Source organism: Thunnus albacares, chromosome 5, assembly GCF_914725855.1.
Source record: "Thunnus albacares chromosome 5, fThuAlb1.1, whole genome shotgun sequence".
Lineage (NCBI taxonomy): Eukaryota > Metazoa > Chordata > Actinopteri > Scombriformes > Scombridae > Thunnus > Thunnus albacares.
Window position 1 is genome coordinate 32,895,167 of NC_058110.1, and position 16,168 is coordinate 32,911,334.

Consider the following 16,168-nt stretch of genomic DNA (forward strand, 5'->3'; position numbering starts at 1 on the left):
AAAATGAGAGTTTATTTGAGGCAGTTTTTCTCCTGAAACACCACAAAGTTCAGAGTTCATGTTCAGAGCAGACAAACGTCTCTGTACTTTCAGCTTTCTTCACTAAAGCAGTTTTGTCACAGAGAAAAGTTTTCTATCACTTGTTGCTTTAAACAAACAAGATTTTTCTTTGTGCATTTAGTTGATAAAATCTTTGTTATACAGGCCAAAAAAAAGGAAAATAGTAAGAATTCATTTGATCAAGTTTAGTGTGAAGAAGTTTTATTGCGTCCTGACAAACATAAAACAACAGATATTGTGTCGTTGTGAACTTGAGGTCATTTCATTTATTTTTATGTAGATTTTCATGCAGATGAAAGTTGAGAATGAGGCTGACATGTTGGTTCAGTGTTTAGCTCTGTCACCTCACAGAGAGACGGTCCTGGACCCCAATTTATCAAACTGCTAACAGGAACATTTTGGACTTTAATGGAAGATAAAAGTAAAAATCCTTCACTTTCACTCAGGAACAGAAGAATAAAAAACTATCGATCAGACTATTTTTGGCTTTAAAATGCTGTTAAAGAGGTGTGTTCAGTTGGTTCAGAGTCGATCCTCGATGTTTTCTGTCTGATTGGACTAAACATCGTTGGTCACGATCACCTCGTCTACCAACAGCAGAACATCTGCAGCACATTTTATTTCCATTTCAACCAATTTCCTTTCATTCATCCATATTTATATATTTATACATTATAAATATATCAGATTGTTGGTAATTATTTCCAGAGATTTGACGATTTCACACAAATAAAACTTATAATTAAATATGTTCTTGCAGAATAACTCACCATTGAGTTAACTGTAAGGATGTACAATACAGCAGATGTCGGGTCAATTCATATCTCTGATTGGTCATTCGTTCATGTGAACAGTTGAATAAAAGTGACTTTTACATATGTACGTCACTGGATAAAAGTGTCTTATTGTTACATGCTGCTCTAACACTGATGCTTCAGTATTAATAATCTAATGATGTCATATATAATAATATATCAGTCAGAGGAACCAAACCACTACTTTTACTGCAATACTTTAACTACATCAAGCTCATAATACTTATGTACTTTTACTTGTACTTGTAATGGAGTATTTTTACATTGCTGTATTGGTACTTTTGTTTTTTCTGACTGAATGACAGTACATATATAAACCATCTGGTGACTGATGCATGAGAAGAAGATGAAGAGCAAAAGATGAAGAAGATGAAGAAAAATCAATGTTCTCATGTGTGACATATCATGACAGGAGGTATCCCAGCATGCCTTTCACTGTGGAGGGGCGTGGTCAAAACAAACACAGTTCCGGTTAGACTATTCAATATAAGACTTCTTCCACTTCCAGAAGCGGTGTCCTGATAAAATACTGACAGAGTTTAAGATGTTTCAGTAGTTTTATTTTCAGCAGCAACACATGTTATATAAATGGTGGTGATTCAAGTCGAACTTATTTTTACATCACCTTTCATAGAGTTAATTAGTTTTATTCTTTATATTTCTATTGTTAGAGTGCAGTTTTAATGTCTGCTCAGCGAAAACAGGTGAAAATTATCAGGGATGGGAAATAACTAAGTACATTTACTCAAGTACTGTACTTAAGTACAGTTTTGAAGTATTTGTACTTGAATATTTCCATGCGATGCTACTTTATACTTCCACTCCACTACATTTCAGAGGGAAATATTGTAAAAAAAAAAAAATCCTTCACAATGATCAATGAAGTTTTAATACTGTACTAATGAAAATAAAACGCTGGAATGTGATGTCTGTTGATTAGTTGTGAGAAAACTAAAAGGATTATTTAAATCAAATGTAAAAAACAAAAACACATCCCCTTTCTAGATTCATCAATTCATACTAATCAACAAATGAGGCATCACCAAACCCTGACATGCCAACAAGTATTTTACAGCTAAATGCAAAAATGTTTTCAGATGCTGAGCAGGTTTTAACTGAGACTTCACTGTAAATGAGAAAACACAGTTTTAATTCACAGTGTCGCTCCTCATCCTGATAACCTTCCCTGTTCTGTCAAACACAACAAGCTCCACTCTGTGTATTTCCTTCTTCCCTCCCCTTCCTTCTCAGTAAGGGAAACTCAGACAGGCGTTGCCACTGAGAGCTGAAATGGCGCAGAAAGGAGTTCAGCTGGGCCGAGAAACAATCAGCTGTTCGATCTGTCTGGATCTACTGAAGGATCCGGTGACTATTCCCTGTGGACACAGCTTCTGCATGAGCTGTATTAAAGGACACTGGGATGAAGAGGATCAGTGGAAGATCTACAGCTGCCCTCAATGCAGACAGACGTTTGCACCGAGGCCTGTCCTGGTGAAAAACACCATGTTTGCAGCTTTAGTGGAGCAGCTGAGGAAAACTGGACTCCAGGCTGCTCCTGCTGATCACTGCTATGCTGGACCTGAAGATGTGGCCTGTGATGTCTGCACTGGGAGGAAGCTGAAAGCCCTCAAGTCCTGTCTGGTGTGTCTGGCCTCTTACTGTGAGAATCACCTCCAGTTTCATTATGAATCAACTACATTTAAAAAACACAAGCTGGTCGACCCCTCCAAGAAGCTCCAGGAGAACATCTGCTCTCGTCATGATGAGGTGATGAAGATGTTCTGCCGTACTGATCAGCAGAGTATCTGTTATCTCTGCACTGTGGATGAACATAAAGGCCACGACACAGTCTCAGCTGCAGCAGAAAGGGCTGAGAGGCAGAGAGAGCTCGAGGTGAGTCGACAAAACATCCAGCAGAGAATCCAGGACAGAGAGAAAGATGTGAGGCTGCTTCAACAGAAGATGAAGGCCATCAATCGCTCTGCTGATAAAGCAGTGGAGGACAATGAGAAGATCTTCACTGAGCTGATCCATCTCATCCAGAAAAGAAGCTCTGATGTGAAGCAGCAGATCAGATCCCAGCAGGGAACTGAAGTGAGTCGAGTCAAAGAGCTTCAGGAGAAGCTGGAGCAGGAGATCACTGAGCTGAAGAAGAAAGACGCTGAACTGAAGCAGCTCTCACACATAGAGGATCACGTCCAGTTTCTACACAACTACCCCTCACTGTCACAACTCAGTGCATCTACAGACTCATCCAGCATCAATATCCGTCCTGTGAGATACTTTGAGGATGTGACAGCAGCTGTGTCAGAGCTCAGAGATCAACTACAGGACATCCTGATGGAGAAATGGACAAACATCTCACTGACAGGGACTGAAGTGGACGTTTTACTGTCAGAACCAGAACCCAAGACCAGAGCTGAGTTCTTAAAATATTCACGTGAAATCACACTGGATCCAAACACAGCACACATTAAGCTGTTATTATCTGAGAGAAACAGAAAAGCAGAACGAACGAGGCAACAACAGTCTTATTCTCATCACCCAGACAGATTCACTGATTGGTATCAGGTCCTGAGTAGAGAGAGTCTGACTGGACGTTGTTACTGGGAGGTGGAGTGGAGAGGGAGAGAAGTTTATGTAGCAGTCGCATACAAGAATATCAGAGCAGGAAACTTGGATGAATGTGTATTTGGATACAATGACAAATCTTGGATGTTAGATTGTAACACTGACAGTTATAGATTTTGTTTCAACAGTATCTCAACTCCCGTCTCAGGTCCTGGTTCCTCCAGAGTAGGAGTGTACCTGGATCACAGAGCAGGTATTCTGTCCTTCTACAGCGTCTCTGAAACCATGACTCTCCTCCACAGAGTCCAGACCACATTCACTCAGCCTCTCTATGCTGGACTTAGTCTTTATCATTATGGAGACACAGCTGAGTTGTGTAAACTCAAATAGACAAAGGTCATTTCAGACTTCATGTGTCAGATTCTGTTGTAATTCTTCATGTTTTTGTCTCCGCTGTTTCTGAGAGCTCGTTGCTGTGGTGTTTCTGAACTGCACAGAGATCAGCTGTCAATCAAACTGGGATTGACAACACTTTCTTATCATTTGTTTCTCTGTTGATGTTTTGAGTTTCTTTAAATGTCACTTTTTCCTGTGTGTTTTTATCCACGGAGGCTATCACTGCCTATGATGACGTTTTTTTTTATCTTCACTGATGTTTCTTCACATGAAAATGTGAACTTCTCTTTGTTCTAAATGTTAGTTTCATGTTTGTATTGATGTGTTTGTGTGCTGTTGTTTCTCCACTTCAGCGTCTTAAACAGAGAAAACAGCAGAACTTCCTTCATCATAGATATTTTGTTCTCATCACCTTGTAAATGTATAAAGAAATGTACAATCAAACTGTAATTATCATGATAATAATCATTTATTATGTTCTTGTACATAGCTGACATTCTGGGTTAAACTAACTGATTGTGTGGCCGAAGTGAATCTGAACATGAAATCATTGAACAAGAGTCATTTTGATTGGATGTGTGAACAATCTGAAGCTTTGAGTAATCAATAAAGATGTTGTTTTTTTCAAAGGTGAGCAAAGTATTTCCTTCTGTCTTCATCTCAGGATCTCATTCAAAGCTTCTGGAGAAACTAACTGAAACTAAAATGAGAGTTTATTTGAGGCAGTTTTCCTCCTGAAACACCACAAAGTTCAGAGTTCATGTTCAGAGCAGATGAACGTCTCTCTACTTTCAGCTTTCTTCACTAAAGCAGCTTTGTCACAGAGAAAAGAGTTTTCTATCACTTGTTGCTTTAAACAAACAAGATTTTTCTTTGTGCATTTAGTTGATAAAATCTTTGTTATACAGGCCTAAAAAACTGGGAAATAGTAAGAATTCATTTGATCAAGTTTAGTGTGAAGAAGTTTTATTGCGTCCTGACAAACATAAAACAACAGATATTGTGTCGTTGTGAACTTGAGGTCATTTCATTTATTTTTATGTAGATTTTCATGCAGATGAAAGTTGAGAATGAGGCTGACATGTTGGTTCAGTGTTTAGCTCTGTCACCTGAAGAGAGACGGTCCTGGACCCCAATTTATCAAACTGCTAACAGGAACATTTTGGACTTTAATGGAAGATAAAAGTAAAAATCTTTCACTCAAGAACAGAAGAATAAAAACTATCGATCAGACTAGTTTTGGCTTTAAAACGCTGTTAAAGAGGTGTGTTCAGTTGGTTCAGAGTAGATCCTCGATGTTTTCTGTCTGATTGGTCTAAACATCGTTGGTCACGATCACTTCGTCTACCAACAGCAGAACATCTGCAGCACATTTTATTTCCATTTCAACCAATTTCCTTTCATTCATCCATATTTATATATTTATACATTATAAATATATCAGATTGTAGGTAATTATTTCCAGAGATTTGACGATTTCACACAAATAAAACTTATAATTAAATATGTTCTTGCAGAATAACTCACCACTGAGTTAACTGTAAGGATGTACAATACAGCAGATGTCGGGTCAATCCATATCTCTGATTGGTCATTCGTTCATGTGAACAGTTGAATGAAAGTGACTTTTACATATGTACGTCACTGGATAAAAGTGTCTTATTGTTAGCTGCTCTGACATTGATGCTTCACTATTAATAATCTAATGATGTCATATATAGTAATATATCAGTCAGAGGGACCAAACCACTACTTTTACTGCAATACTTTAACTACATCAAGCTCATAATACTTATGTACTTTTACTGCAATACTTTAACTACATCAAGCTCATAATACTTATGTACTTTTACTTGTACTTGTAATGGAGTATTTTTACATTGCTGTATTGGTACTTTTGTTTTTTCTGACTGAATGACAGTACATATATAAACCATCTGGTGACTGATGCATGAGAAGAAGATGAAGAGCAAAAGATGAAGAAGATGAAGAAAAATCAATGTTCTCATGTGTGACATATCTAACATCAACCAAATCTTTACCCACATGCTTTTCTACATGTGATATTATATATGATTAATATCCTCATATATGATATTTTATATATTGTACATGTGAAATATCTGAAACATACAATATTTGACTTTATATTACATGTATACTACACACACCATGGCTTCCTGTTTATTTATTTTACATCAGTTAGAAAAAAGTCATCACATCACCTCATGGAGGATTCAGAGCTCCAGTATTGGATGTCCTCATATTTGCACAAATATTCATTTACACAGTTTATGGTGTTGTAATATAAAGTTAATCATATTCCTGTGGCGTATTGATGTTAATGATGTTTAAACTGATCATTAGACTGCAGTGGGTATCAGACTGTGAGTCCTCTGACAGGTGACATCAACTCTAAATCCTGCTCTCAGCCAATCAAACAGCAGATACTCTGCGGCTTCATATCTGTTCAGACTGACCTCCACTGACTTGACGGACAGCTTCACCTGAAGGCCATGACGTTAAAGTAGAAAGAGTTTCAATCCAAACTTTACAATGTTGACAATCAATTTCTAATTAATTTTATTTCATTTCGTTAAAATATTTCTGTCTGTTTCTTCCTCTCAGCTTCTCTAGATCTGCTGTGATATGTGAATATCCCCGCTGATCAATAAAGTTTGATCTACTCCAAACTAAACTCTGATAACTTTCTCACAACTTTGTCTCCACTTTACATGTAACTCATTTCCAGACAGATTATCAGGAAATGAAAGGTGAGTTTCTGCAGCCAGGTGGTGTAAATAAAGTGTGACAGTCAGCAGGTAATCGATAGAATAGACTGATAGGTGTTAAAAACACTATTTTTTTCTCCAGAATAACAATTTTCTCTCCTGTTCCCGGAGTTTTATTTAGAAGGCATAACAGGAAGTTGTGTATGAGCCAATTTTGTCGCTTTGTTTCGTCATCAGGACGCGACAGTGTTTCCGCACGTGAACCCGAGCAGCCGCCGTGTTTTCATCAGTTTGTGTTTGATGAGTTTTAATCAAAGTTAAGGTGAGATTCTTTAAATTCACACAAGGACATTGTTGTTATTGCTTTTATTATATCCGATTATTTTTGTTTTATTACTATTATTTGTTTTGTTTGTGTTTATTTTAGGGATTTGTTGGGTTTTGTTTAGTTCTTGTCATGTTTTCTCGCTTTATGTCTCTACCTCTGTCTTCTGTTTATACCTCTATGTCTCTCTGCACCAAACAACAACAACAAAACATTAATATAAAAAAGTGAAACCATCTCAGAGACGTTCTTCTTTTCTTCTTTTAAACATTCAGATTTCAAACAGACGAGCTGCTATCTGAAAACCATCTCTAACAAAGTTCACAGACTTAAAGTCAAGTGAAACTTTATAAGTTAAAGAGAAGCAGACTGACAGAGACAGTTAGCATCTATAAACAGCTGATAACTTTCCTTCAAACACCAGAGGATCTGATCTCCGATGAGCCGACTGTGAGATGTGTTCTGACTGAAATGTTTAAACGATCACAGAGAAAAAAAGCAAAAACAAGTCTGAACTGTATTTTACGCTCTGAAACGTTTCCAGTGAAGCAGACGGATCCTGCAGACATGAGGACTGATTGTAGAAACATGTTGATCCTGTTTGTTTATCAGTCTGCAGAATCAGCTGAACTCTGCAGCAAAGACTTTGGGCTGAAATATGGAAACACTGATCAGTCTTTATTGCTTCTATTGTTTGTAGTGAGCAGACTGCGGAGAGATGGAGAGAAGAGAGGAAGAGGAGGAGACTGCAGCTCAGAGAGAAGAAGAAGAAGAAGAAGAGGAGGAGGAAGTGGAAGAAGAAGATGAGGCGGAGGGAGAAGAAGAGGAGGAAGAAGGAGAGGAGGAGGAAGCAGCAGAGAGAGGAAACGATGATGATGATGAAGATGAAAACTCGGAGGGAAACAAAGATGGTGCTGATGATGATGATAAAGACGATGATGGAGATACTGCCGATATGAAAAAGAAGAAGAGCAAGCAGAAAGGGACTTCCTGTTCAGACAGGAAGTGTGTTCCAGGAATCCTCTACTTGGGTCACATTCCTCCGAGGCTCCGCCCCAAACACGTGAGGAACCTGCTGTCGGTGTACGGAGAGATCGGACGCATCTTCTTACAACCTGAAGGTAACACACACACACACACACACACACACACACACACACACACACACACACACACACACACACCAGGGTCAGAAACGGGGGCTCGAGGCAAAATACCCCCACAAAATGTAAAATTTCCCTTGGAATTGGGATGATGCGGGTATCCGGACTTTCTTCTGTATTCCAAGTGTGACTCAGAAATATCTGGGACAGCTGGGCCTCCGTACCTGCACAGCCCCCCCAACCCCTCTTGCTCGAGCATGGTGAGGTTATGAGGCAGCCACGACAGCTACTAACAGTAATTTCACCAACATGGAGTGTTTTTTAATCCGCAAACCTGTCACACTTCCAGCTGAGAATCACAATCAGTTGGAAATGAAAGTAGGTCAGAACTGCGGACAGTCGCTGAGCTTCTCCCCGTCTGCCCTGAGCCTAAAAAAAGCTACCAAAGCTGTGACGGCGCCTGTTATTTTAAACTGCAGAGCACCGTAGATAAAATGCCAGACAATCAGCAGTGTTGTTGACACGTCGAACTGTGATGTTGTTACGCAACATTGTGTTTATTGTTCATACTTTTTGAAAACAAAATATGCATTTAATGGGTAAAAACACTCTCTAAACTGTAACTGGGATTATAACTATAACTTAAATGTTTTTGCATATATATGCACTTTTTTTTAACAACAATCATTGAATATTGATCTAATATATTTCCCATCATTTGAAAAAATAGTCCTGGAAATGATCTGAAATGCAAAAAAATGAAATTAAAGCATAAAACATATTTCATGTCGGCAAAAAAAGTCCTTGCAAAGTTAGTTTTCCTACCCTGACACACACACACACACACACACGCACACAACTGCTGTATTGATTGGTCAGGCTGTGTTTTCTGATTGCTGCTGTATTGATCCTGCAGGTCGTGAGGTGAGGAGGAGGAAGAAGAAGTCCGGTTTGAGGAGGTGTGATTTCACTGAGGGGTGGGTGGAGTTCAGAGATAAACGCGTGGCGAAGCGAGTGGCGGCGTCTCTCCACAACACTCCCATGGCGACCAGGAAACGCCAACCGTTCGCCTCCGACCTCTGGTGCATCAAGGTACGTTCTGCCCGGTAACAGCTGACATCAGACCTTTTGACACCTGCTCTGCACATCCTGAAACTGTGCCTCATTTATTTTGGCCTTGTTAGTACAAGACTGTTTATTAATGATACATTTGGACCATCTGTTTACCTGTGTGTGTGTGTGTGTGTGTGTGTGTGTGTGTGTGTGTGTAGTACCTGCACAGGTTCCAGTGGACTCACCTGAGCGAGCGGCTGGCTTACGAGCAGATGGTCCTGCAGCAGAGACTGAGGACTGAAGTGTCTCAGGCCAAGAGAGAAACTAACTTCTACCTGAACAACGTGGACAAGAGCGCTAACATGGACAAACTGAGGAAGAAGAGACAGAGAGACGGACAGCAGGTAAACCAAACCACACAGGTAGATCCGAACAGCTGGAGCCATCTGGAAAGTTTAAACTCTCTCTCTTTTTTTTTTTGGTAAGACTATTTTTTGGCACTTTTTGTCTTCTCTCTCTCTCTGAGAGGTCAGAGATGAGTATGATGTGCAGCTTTCAACATGCAAGTTTTAACTTTAAAAAAAGATTCAAAAGTTTAAAACAAGATATTTTAAAATGAAGTTGAAACTGGACGCTGTGTTCAGAGATGACGCCCATTCATTCTTATGAAAGTTGCTCAGAGGCGCATCATGTTTCCTCATGCTTCGATCATGCTCAGTAGAGTCCTTCTCCAGCCGAGCCAGCTGACTTCCTGTTGGCTCCTCGCTCATGTGAATGGGGATAAAATAATTTAATCATGCAGCTTTTTAGACTTTCCAAATGTTATTGGACCAAATGGATCAAATTATGATAATAAAACAAGTCATTTTATGGAGGTTGTGATGCTCCAAAAAATCCATTCACCATTTTACAGCTGCTCCTTTTCCAATGATTGTGCGTGTGGGGAAAATGCTTTTTGGGTCAGTGTGTGTCACATGACAGACCTGGAAGTCATAATTACACAGTTTGTCCTCTGTGTCAATTTGGCTTCACAGCCTGGTGCTGTTGCCATGGATGTGTTATAAGAACTGGACACCAGACTCAAAGATGGTGCTTGTACAATCAAATGCAAAGTGCCAAAAAAAGTTTTCTAGCTTCCGCGTTGTGCGGCCCGCTGAATATATGAACTTTATATTGGGATGACATCACAGATTTTATAGGCTTCATGGATTAAACATTCATGATACAGATTTGCAGTTTGAGGTGTCCTGTTAACAGTTTCATTCATTTCTGCGTCTTTTAAAACTTTATTCATCTCCATGTTGTTAAACTTTATTTGTCGTCATCAGGTGGACGAGAAGACGTGGGACTTCACGCAGCGTCAGACGGAGGAGGAGATCCAGAAGAAGAAGAAGAAGAGAGAGAAAGACTCCGTTGCCCAGAAGCACCTGGACAAAGCCCGCCTCATACAGCAGAAGAGCCAATCAAATGTCTCCCTGCTGGCCAAGATTTTCAACTCCGGTCAGTCACAGTGACAGCTGATTGGCTGTTTCCCTGGAAACAACAGACAGACTGTAATGAACTGACACACCCCCATTCACCAACCAATCGCAGGCCGGTCTGGGCAGTGGGCGGAGCCATCATAGGGCGCAGGGGCTGCTTCTGATCACAGTGTTATCATTTAGTTATAATCAATATCTGACAGATCTTCACTGTGATTGGTCGCCGTGACGATATCCTCCACGCCTCCAGGTCCCTCCGACCGTATCCCATCATGCTCCTCACCAGGGACTCTCAGCTCCGCCCGCTCGCTGTTTTCTGTTTCTACCGAGAAACAGGAAGTTCTCCAGCTGATTGGAGTTTATTGAACTGATCAGAGTTTATTGATGAATGAATGAACTTGTTTCACAGTTGTTTGCTGACTGAAACACACCTGAACGAGCTCGTCTGAACTTAGATGATTTTTACTGTTTGTATTTCTTGTCATGAACATTTGTCATCAGCTGTTAAATCACAATAAAGATAATTTAAGTTTGGACCTCTGACCTGTAACTTCACACTGGTGACCAGTAGAGACCAGTAGTTTCCACACTGGGGCAACAGAGTGGACGGGACAGAATAAAAACATGTTTCTGGTCTCTTGCCACTTATTGATCAGTCCTCATCATTTAGCTGTATACATGGTTATCCTGTCATGATGTCACCACACATCACCTTATGGGTATCATGTGTCTCTCACCTGTCAGTGAGGATCATCACCTGGAGGGTAGAACACCTCAGAGGACCAGATCCACTACCAGAAGATGTTTAATCATTTGATATCCATGAAGAGACAGAATCAATTTTATACATTTATATCGTTCATAATTACCACATACACATGAACTGTGTGTGTCGTTACATCCTCTTTAGATGAACACTTAAAAGAATCTATTAAAATGTTTAATAATCTGAAACAAACGTATCATAAACAGACGTCTCCTGATCATTGAAGTGCTTTATACACAGTAATACCATTGATGACTCGAACATTTCATTCAAACACAGCTTCAGCAGCATCACGCTGTCACATATCAGAACGATGATAACAGACTGATCTGTAAAACCCTGATTATGTTATGATGTAATTCTACAACATGTGTGAATGGTTATTTAGAAAACTAAAACATCTGTTTTTAGAGTTAAGAGAAAAACTGTGAGGCAACTGAACCATTCACACATATTTCAGAAACAACTATGATGATGACATCACACCAGTTGCTAACAGCTAACATTACATCACGTCAAATTTATTTAGCAGGTTGTTTTGTCCAAAACAGATTGAAAATAGATACAGGAAGTTTGAGTGTTACTTAAATATTTTTCCAGACACCAGAGTGCTGGACACACTAACAGGATGTGCAGGTATCGAGAGGAAGTAAAACAATGAATACTTCATTATCCTCCTGAAATATCTGTCTGTGGGCTCCATTAAACTGATAACTTATTAAATCAAGAAGTGTTTTACTTTACTTATTATAATTGCGTTGGTGTTTGTATTATGTTTACAGTAACGCTACGTTTTATGTGTTTTAACATGACAGTAGCAGAAATGCTGAATGGATTGGAGACAATAAAAGTATTTAAATCAAAATGCAAACAATTGTTAACACTAACAGGCGCTAAAGTCATCTAACTATCAACCAAACTGAAGCAGTCTCAGAGGAAACAGTATCCACAGGCTAATAAGCACCAAGTCTACTGTCTGACTCTGGTACATGAATGAATCTTTGGAAACCTCTGAGCCTCTAATAAAGTCTCTTCAGTGTTATTCAGCATATGACCAGCAGTTCAGCATGTAAAGGAAGGGCAGACTCAGTATGAAACAAACCTTCAAAAGTATCAGCAGTAGAATCATTTGTTCATTTCCTGTCAGCACTAATTTTACATAAGTTCATTCAAACTAAAGAGGAACAAGCTGTCATCAAAACCTGTAAGAAGATTCCTCACAGTGTGTTCAGAGCTGCAGGACAGGAGCTGAGAGGCTGTTGGTGATGCTGATGATCCACTTGTCTGTCTGAGGTATCTGTCTCCTGATGGTCACTACTGAGGGAAAACTGCACCCTGATGTTGTTGACAGGATGTTTAAGATCAGCTGTAAGCAGGCTGAAACAGATTTAGTCTGTCTCTCTACCTGTCTGTCTGTGCGTCTGTCTCTCTAATTATCTGTCTGGCTCCCAGGTACTCAGACCTCTCCAGTCCATCCAGGACTCTGGTGTACTCCAGGTGAGCTTGGTAGAACCTGCTGTTGTACTTCAGGTTGGATCTGACGTACTTCAGGTAGTCTGGAGCTCCGGGACAGACCACGTTATCAGCCAGGACCACTGAGCCCTTAGCCAGCAGACCACAGTGCTGCGGGGGAGGAGGGGAGGGGTCAAAGGTCAGAGGTCATAACATACAGTGGGGTCAGAGGTCAGAGGTCAAAGGTTGTTACCTCCAGCAGTCTGATGTCAGGCAGGTAGCGGTCCTTCCAATGGTCAAGGAAAACCAAGTCAAATGTCTGGATTCCAAACATGTCGGCCATCTTGGGAATCAGGTCAGCTGACTCACCTTCCAACACACACACCTGACAGAGGTAAACAATAATCAATAAGCAGATCAATAGGTCACAGGACAGAGTTACAGATTTTGTTTTTCTTGTAATTATACAGACAGTAGATAGTATATAGTAGACCCTCTATAGAGATAGTAAGTCGTTATTATAAGCAGTCAGACTTGTGTGTTGGCACTGAGTTGTGTATATTTTGGTGTGTTGACATCAGAGTTTTTGCTGGTCTTCGGGCCCCTCTGTGAGTCAATGTGTTGTCTTTCTTGCTCACGCTGGTGGACTTGTGGCAGCATCGGTTTTGCTGGTCCAGTTGCACAGTCGCTGGACACTGTATCACCGTGACTGAAGTGTGACTGTAACTCACACAGAATCCTGTGGTTTTCCCTCTTGGAATCTGACACTGATAAGTATATCATATATACAGGTATATATATATAGGGCAACTGGATTTGTCTCCATTCTGAAGAAGGCCATCAGAAAGTGGGGCCGAATGATCAGAGTTCTGTTGTTGGGTGGATGGGTGGCTCAGACTGATTTTGGATTGAAAGGGGCTCAACAAGTATCTGAGACCCATGAGCTATGAAACGTTGACTGTGCCGAGAGTGTTACAGGACATCCACCAAGGTTTGCCTTCAACAGCAGGACCTTCAAGTACTTTTCCTCCCATTCAGCACATATTTAAACCTCTGCATGATCATAAAGTGCATGGATGCAGTCCTGGGACCATATGGCAGGTCAATTACCTAGACAATTGGCTGGTATGTGCTACCTCAGAAAAACAATGATGTAAGAATGTATCCCGGCTTTTCCAGCACTTGAGGACCTAGACTTGCACCTAAACCAGTGGCCCTCGCAGTGCACAGAGTTCCCAGGCATGTGGTTGGATGCCAAGACGGGAGGCTTTCCTTACCTCTTGGACAACAGGCCACCCTCAGGGATTACCTGTCGCTGTTCCCCTTTGGTGTCTCTGCTTCTAAGATTTGATTGCAGCCATAATTCCCCTGGATCTTCTGAACATGTGTCCAATGCAGCAATGCCTCCTGATCCTCAAACCCACAGAAGAATCTACAGACATGTGGCTCTCTATTAGTGGGAGCAGCCAGGCAAATTGGCAGGTTAGCACAGCAAAACAATGTCCTGAATTACCAGCTCTTATGCATTTCCTTCCATCGTAAACTTGTGAGAACAGACAGAACACTGGTAGCAGTTTATACAGTATGAACAGAGAGGGGGGCTTAAGTCCCTTACACCTTTTTTTAGAATGGTTCAGATATGGGAGCGGTCCAGGTCATCCCCGGTCTGAGTCCCTAAAGACAATGAATGTGCCAGGAATCTCACAGTGGATGAGCTCTCCAGACGGGGACTCCTCCCTGGAAAATGGAGGGTGAATTCAGATGTGGTAAAGACGATCTTGGAGCTACTTCGGTACAGAAGTAGCTGATCCGTCTGTGTCCAGGTTTACTGTCTGCCTTGTACATAAATGCAATGGCATATCAGTGTCCAAAGGGCCTCCTGTTTACTTCCCATCCCTCCCTCCTCCTGCACCCACTTCTAGAGAGTCCAAGTTGAAGAGGTGAGCCTCATCTTTGGTGGCCCCCAATTCTCCAGCCCTCAGAACTCTTTTCCATCCTTTTCCTCAGAGGCTCAAGCTTTGGGCCTGGCTCCAGAGACAGCTGAGTTACTTGCCATGGGGTTTCTCTAGTTAGCACTTTGCAGGGAGTTTGAGCTCCATCAACTAGGGTGACAGATTCCTATCATTGAGGAGTGTTCGACACATGGTGCAATTTGAGACAGGCGGATCCCCTCTTCTGCACCGCCCATGACATCCTCCAGTTCCTTCAGGAAATGCTACAGAAGGGCATGGTCCCTTCAGCATTAAGGAGAAAGGTGGCAGGTTGTTGCGACTGTTTCTCATTCCCTATCACAGAAGACCAGCTGTCCCACTGTGATATTTGAAGGAGGCTTTGCAGCATGAGCCATTTAAGCTCCTACAGTCTGCATCATTGTTGTTGTTTGTGTTGGCCAAAAGAGAGGGAGAACTCAATGCCCTCTCAGTGTATGAGGAATGCTGCTTTCTGCAGCGTGTGCTACGCCAGAACTCAGCATCCAACATCGGTCAACCAAGTGAGCTGCACCCTTTCCACCCTCCTCAGACCCCAATGGTGAGGAAGGAATCACTGCTGTGTCCTGTCAGGATCTCGAAAGTTTACCTTTATCAGACACATGCACACAGGAGAACAGACCAACTGTCTGTTACCAACCTGACTGCATTAGGCAACCAGTCACCAAGGATAGATTGTCTCATTGGATTGTCTCATTGGATTGTCTCACAATCCAGCAGATATAAAAGGGGGAAGGCAGGACAGCTCTATCTGAGATTTGTTTGGGGCGTCTGGGTTGACCCTGTGAACTTCACATGAACCTGGCAGCCCAACACTTGGCTCACCATAGCAGCACATGGCTTAACTTAGCGATCCTCCAGGGCCACAGGCCATACAATATGGACTCTCGTTTGGAGTGATGTCCTGTGACAGCTAGCTTTGCACCTGAGCTGCTGAACTGAGTTGTCTTCCAGCTGTTTCATAGCTGGTCATAGTATCATCTGAGCTGTGGTAGTGTCTAACACCTGGGTCATAACTGGTACAGAGTGTATGTGCTGTATGTAAATATGATCTGAGTGCAGGGGTGAGCACTGCTGCAGCTGTTCTCTGCACAGTCTGAGGAAACCAGCAACCTTCTTTATATCTGATTATGAAAAACAACTGAGAGTATGAATTGTATTGTCTTACTTAATTGTACCTTACAGTCTGACCTCTGACCTTGTCTTGCAGCCCTGCATGCTGGATGACCTGTCGCGCCACGCAAGCATACTCAGGGTTCATCTCCACGGTAATCAGCCTTGTTGCTGGTGGCAACAGCCTGCTGATACGGACAGCAGAGTAACCACAGTATGTTCCCAACTCCAGCACTGTGGATGGAGAGGTTTCCACGACAATGGAGTCCAAGATGGCTCCTGGGAGATGGACAGAGAGAAAAGTGATCAATGG

The 16,168-nt window shown here is 41.4% G+C and overlaps 3 protein-coding genes across 9 annotated transcripts in view; 2 read left to right on the top strand and 1 right to left on the bottom strand.

The window, feature by feature from the left end:
- The window catches only part of comta (catechol-O-methyltransferase a), a 37,836-nt gene that overhangs the window by 9,562 nt on the left and 12,106 nt on the right, over positions 1-16,168 (bottom strand). For 5 of the 6 annotated variants that reach the window (XM_044350570.1, XM_044350572.1, XM_044350571.1 and 2 more), the window contains 3 exons: positions 15,941-16,134; positions 13,008-13,139; positions 11,373-12,925 (listed from right to left, as the gene is read on the bottom strand). In XM_044350570.1, coding sequence (XP_044206505.1) covers positions 12,704-12,925; positions 13,008-13,139; positions 15,941-16,134 — 548 coding nt within the window. In that variant the 3' untranslated portion in view covers positions 11,373-12,703. Of the gene's footprint in view, positions 1-11,372; positions 12,926-13,007; positions 13,140-15,940; positions 16,135-16,168 lie in introns of those variants that run through there. The other variant, XR_006403308.1, reaches the window with a different exon arrangement.
- LOC122982310 (tripartite motif-containing protein 16-like) lies at positions 2,152-4,203 on the top strand. Its single transcript, XM_044351496.1, has 2 exons — positions 2,152-3,822; positions 4,196-4,203. Exons 1-2 carry the CDS (start codon positions 2,166-2,168, stop codon positions 4,201-4,203), a joined length of 1,665 nt encoding a protein of 554 aa, XP_044207431.1. The 5' UTR covers positions 2,152-2,165.
- On the top strand, positions 6,793-11,072 carry abt1 (activator of basal transcription 1). 2 transcript variants are annotated; one of them, XR_006403307.1, is made up of 6 exons: positions 6,793-6,896; positions 7,600-8,020; positions 8,919-9,094; positions 9,274-9,459; positions 10,384-10,755; positions 10,787-11,072. XR_006403307.1 is itself a non-coding variant. In XM_044350564.1 (5 exons), the coding sequence occupies exons 2-5, from the start codon at positions 7,618-7,620 to the stop codon at positions 10,567-10,569; spliced, it is 951 nt and encodes a 316-aa protein (XP_044206499.1). In that variant the 5' UTR covers positions 6,793-6,896; positions 7,600-7,617; the 3' UTR covers positions 10,570-11,072. The 2 variants fall into 2 exon arrangements, 1 of the variants encoding a protein (XP_044206499.1); XM_044350564.1 differs by having other exon boundaries at positions 10,384-11,072.